The sequence below is a fragment of the Mesitornis unicolor genome, unplaced genomic scaffold, assembly GCF_000695765.1.
Source record: "Mesitornis unicolor isolate BGI_N332 unplaced genomic scaffold, ASM69576v1 scaffold5954, whole genome shotgun sequence".
Classification (NCBI taxonomy): domain Eukaryota; kingdom Metazoa; phylum Chordata; class Aves; order Mesitornithiformes; family Mesitornithidae; genus Mesitornis; species Mesitornis unicolor.
This window is the reverse complement of record NW_010179293.1, coordinates 19,154-24,326: the sequence shown is the minus strand read 5'-3', so window position 1 is coordinate 24,326 and position 5,173 is coordinate 19,154. Positions and strand designations below refer to the sequence as shown.

The following is a 5,173-nucleotide window of genomic DNA, read 5'->3' as shown; positions in this document are numbered from 1 at the left end:
AAAGGAGGGGAAACTTTGTAATTTTATTTTGTGCCCTTTAGGTATGTAGCCTATTGATTATGGGAGAGAGACACAGCCATGCACAACCACACAACAGAAGGGATCCCTCTCTGTGTGTGCGTGTGTGTGTGTGTGCTCGTTTGAGAGGAGATTCAAGGAAAATGAAAGGCAAGGTTTCAAGAAAACATTGCTCCGTCACATTTTTGGGAGCTGTAATTTTCTCCTAAATCATATTCCATCTTGAATGGCTCCGCTGTGCAGAGAGAGCAGGAGATAAGGGCTGGAGCCGGATAAGCTCAGCCTCTCGGTGTAGCAAAGATAAAGTTAAAATAATAGAAAAGAAAATCATTGCTTTGCTGTAAAGGTGTTTTCCTTATCGGAGGAAAAATGGGACAATTCCCCAAATAGGCAACAACCCGGAAAAACTCAAACCCTGAGTAGTAATGAGAAAAATCAAATAAGCCCAAGGAACCCACAGGTCCTCTATTTCTCTGAAACCCAGTATTTACCCTAAAAAGGAACCTGTCGTAATTCTGCAATAAATTGCTCTTATGACCCCTCTCCTCTTTGGGAGATGATATTGCCTGGCCTACCGCAGGAAATTTTTGTTTGTTTCTTCCTCTTTTTTTTTTGTATAACCCACTTTCGTGTTGAGAAACGAAACCCAACATTTGCTCTGTCCTTTGTGCCCGTCTTTGTTCTCTTCCCTGCTGCAGAAGTTAATGCCTTAATAACAGGTGTGCTCCTAAGCGGGCTAGGAGGAAAAAGAAAAAGGAAAATAAAGAGAGAAAAAAAAAAGGGGGGTAGGGGGGAGGCTTTGAAAGTGACACCGGGGGAGATTTTCGAGGCAATCAATGTAATAGTTCATACTTTTGATAATGTATATTCCTGCGCGCTCCCTCCCTCCCGTCCCCACTATTTCAGGACATGGAAGCAACCTCGGGAGCTGTAAATCTCTTTCTGCTTGTACCCTATACGACGTGGGCGTTGCACTGCACTCAGGCTTTAATTAAAAGTCCATAATGTAAACTATTATATATAAAAAGTAAATGGTCCTTGAATTATTAAGATGTAGCAGGGTTAGACAAACAAACAAAACACACCAAAAAAAAGGGGGGGACGGGGGAGGAAGGGGGAGGAAAGGGGAGGGAGAAGTTAAGTTGTCCTTAATCGTGTTCATTTATGTCATGCAGTAGATCTTGCAGATGTTGCCAAATTGCCAGATTTTGCAAAGGAGGAAATATAAAGCTTTATCGAATGCAAAGGAGTCTATGTGATATCTATGTTTTATAAGATAACAAAATCAGTATTGCACCCCATATGCTTCACACCTCTTTTTTTATTAGAAGACTGTATAATTTGAAAGAATTTCATTTCCTTGACGATTTGGGGGAATAATAATAACAATAATAATAGTAAAAAAAAACCCTCCTCCCCTAGTGAATTAATATAAATGGAAATAACAGAAACTCCAGTTTGGAATGACATGATTTATGTACGCGATTCTTTAATATCCAGTCAATTTGAATAGTGATGTTTTTATATCCACAGTCAGTTGAAGATGCCAATAACAGCGGTATGAACTTATTGGACCAGTCTGTCATTAAAAAAGGTATGGATTATTCCAACAAGCTAGACAAACTTTTACTGTGTAGCAATATCTTCCTGATGTATTTTTACTTTGGAACAATTAATTTCTCCGGGAAGCAGGCGCACATGGCGAGAGGAAGAGTTGATTGGGTCAGCAGATAGGAAAAGGAGAGAGATGGGAAAAGAAGAGTTGCTATCCCCCCTTCACCCGTCCTTTAAAGGGTTTAATTACGCAAATGCTCTCAAACGGAGCACCCCACGCCCAAAATGTAGTTCCCCGCCCCCACTATAGTCCTCTATGGGGACCCCTTGGCTTTTAATGGGGGAAAGGGGTTGATGCCCTTTGGGGTTTAAACACATTTCCCAGACGACTCAAACGTGAAGGGGATAGAAACAAATGTCTGTGGAAAGACAGCCCCGGCCTCCTTCCCCTCTTCCTCCAAGAACCCTCCCTTCCCCCTGCCCATTTTTTAAATCTTTCTACATATGCACACATGATTTAGTGTAACTGCGGAATCACCCCATACTGTTACAGGGAATGTGATATTAACAAATGTTTGCAGTCTCTTGTACAGCTGTAAGCAAAATAATTAACTAATTAAACTAATTAAATGTAATTACAATAACTCATTTCGGGCGTATTGCAGCTGCTTAATTTTTTTACATTTCTCTGACAGTCACTCGGAGATGCTTGGCGATTAGTGTTGTGTTCTGCTGATAGACATTAAACAGATCCCACACTGCAAATGCAGGGAAAGCTATCTTTAATTATCTAAGGAGTTTCTATTTCTAGATTCAATTTTAAGTACCAGAGATGAGGCTTAGAAATGCTGTCCCTTATGCTTACTAGCAGCAGCACTTACCACCAGGACCTTAGTATTAGTCAAATGCACACAAATACGTTAATAGAGATGATCTCCTACAAAATAAAGCAAAATGACAGGGAGGGTGTTTATTTAAAATGTGTTCAAGACAGCATGAGGTCCTCCCGTGTGTTTATTGTGTTTTAATTTAAATCTTCATGTACAGCCTCTCTCCACACACACACACGCATACACACCATCAAGGTTTAGTTATTTGAGGGAGGACAGATCAAAACCTGGAGACCATTTTTTGGCAGCATCATTTGTGACCGCAGGCTGAAAAATCGAAGGTGGTTTTGAAAAACAGAAAATTACTTTTTCTTACCAAAAAAAAAAAAAAGAAAAAAAAACAAAGAAAGAAAAAATGTTTTATTCTCCTCTTTTAGTTCATTTTGAATGTTTAGTAGGTTTTGTGTTTAGGGTCTGTAACCTGATGGCTTCTAGGTTTATTTTTCTCTGTGTTTTTTTTTTTTTCCCTCACTCCCCTCCCCTCCCCCGCTTGACACCTCATACACGAGGTTTCCTCTTGGGTATATTTGATTAATTGGTGCTTGATTTGTGGTCGAGAGACTTCTTTCTAACGTTGCTTCGTGCTTGCGTTTTCCTTTCGCGATCCGTTGGGTTTTTTTTCCCCGAACATTACTCTATTGATCACTCAGCCCAAAATATCCCTTTTTTTTTTACATCTCCACTCCCCGTCTGTGTCTCTACTTCCTTCAGAGGACAGCAGACATTTAAGGTGCTTGATGAGTGATACAGTTAGATAGTGAGTAGCACTAAAATGTGAATAATACATGTTAATAATGGTATGTGTTAGGTATAGATTTAGGTGTGCTTAATGCATAAGGCTATTGCAACGGTCCCAGGTCGAGCAGCTGCCGCATAAAGAGGCTCAGTCCCATATAGGTGGGATTATATGTGTCTATTTGCAGCCATCAGAAGAGATTCTTTGATGCAGAGCATGTATACACACTTTGGAAATTAGGTTACCAAAAAAGATCCTGAGATTTGTCTGCAGCTGTTGTAAAGTCACTTTTAAAGTCACATTTTAAAGTCACTGTTTTTAAAGGCATTATTTCCCTCCTTGGAAGTAATGCTGAGCTCTGTGAAACGTCCTAACATAAAGGAATATTGTGAGCTTCGTTTCTTTTTTCACAGCGACTTTCCTGAGTGCGGAGGCGGAGAAACGGGTAATTAATAGGAGGTCACAGTTGTGGCAGACAATATTTAATCAGGACGAGAGAAGGAGCAACACAGAGAGGACTCTGTATCCATTTCACTTTGTTTTCTGTAGTTCGTAGCTGTGAGGATGTACTTTGAAGTAAGGATAAGTTGTTTAAACTCTGTAAGTCGTTATTACAGACGGATGGTAAAGACAGACATGTATTGACCGATTTTTGTGCAGTGGAGCACTCCTCGTGATCCATATTTGCTAGATCAGAATTGGAAGGGGTCTGTCTCATCAAAACGTAGTTTAGTGCCTAAAATGCTTTAATTACAACATAGTGGAAAAAGTACGATGTGGATCTCAACTCTAAACTTAATTGTATCATCCAGCCTGTAAGTGTATGTTTCCTTATGGTCTTGGAGGCCTGCAGAGGGAAATATCTATCTATGCAAAGGGATTGCCAAAAATATTAAGGAAATTACATAGGGATTCATACGCGGCTATTGATTTATCTCGCGTATCGATCCTGCACAATAGATTCCATATACAAAGCCTCTTGTTATGTTTGCTATCTGAGCTTACTTGACATTTCTGAAGTAATTTAGTTAAGAGGAAATGAGTTGTTCCCAGTAGAGAGAGCAAACGAGTGGAGTGAAGGTAGCCAGCGTGATAAATGGCTCTTTCATTTGGAGATCTCCAGAGCTCGTTTAAGGCTAATTTTCTGTATTAGCCCCCTTTGAGCTATTAATGCAATAGGCAGGGACCGTGGCCCCTCGTCTCTTAGCTGCCCCATTAGAGCGAGCATTAAGCTACCAAGCCTGAACTCTACTGTGGTGGCAGTGGTGTTGAAATAACGCAAGGTGCTTTTAAAACTCTTCTAATCTAAAGTGGCAGAGGGTGGTTAATACGATTTGAAGGGGGCTGGTCAATGAACAATCAATAAACTAATAATGAGAAGGATGCGGTACATTAACAGTCTAAAAATCCAACGAGACATTAAAAAATCATCGTTAACTCCCAGTGTCATTAAGATTTGGGAGGTGCAAGTGGGAGGGAGGGAGGCAGATAAATCATCAAGATGATAATAATCACCAAGAGCATTAATACCAGATTTAACTCGGCTGTGAGAGCTTACCGGCTGCACGTTTTGAGGCTTTTACCTCGGTTTCTGCTGAAATGAAGGGAAGGTTTACCCTGTGTCAGGAATAAATCGTGTCTCTGTGTCAGCTGCTCATCGGAAATTTGCTTGGCATAGTCTATGGCCACAGAAGTTGTCGACTCGCACAACCTTGCGTGGCCCGAGTCCCGAGTTAATTTTTTGTGACTCTGGGGCACAGTCAGTGACCTTAAAATTATCCCGATGTGTTTATTTACTTTCAGCTGTTTCTGGCAATCGCCAGCACACCCGCACCTGATTTAGCAAGAAAAGCCATTTTAACCCCACCACATTCATTCACTGTCTCCCTGCAAACATGTTCTGTTGTTCCCATGATTTTAAAGAAGCATATGAAAGAAGCTGTCTTAATTTTTTCTTAACTTTTAATAATACAGC

The 5,173-nt window shown here is 40.5% G+C and overlaps 1 protein-coding gene across 1 annotated transcript in view; it reads left to right on the top strand.

The window, feature by feature from the left end:
• Window positions 1–1,551: 1,551 nt before the first annotated feature.
• TFAP2B (transcription factor AP-2 beta (activating enhancer binding protein 2 beta)) overlaps window positions 1,552–5,173 on the top strand; it is a gene marked incomplete at its 5' end in the record, with an annotated part of 16,053 nt that continues 12,431 nt past the window's right edge. Inside the window, one exon of the mRNA XM_010182712.1 lies at window positions 1,552–1,612. Within this exon, the coding sequence (XP_010181014.1) occupies window positions 1,552–1,612 (61 nt within the window). The remainder of the gene's footprint in view (window positions 1,613–5,173) is intronic.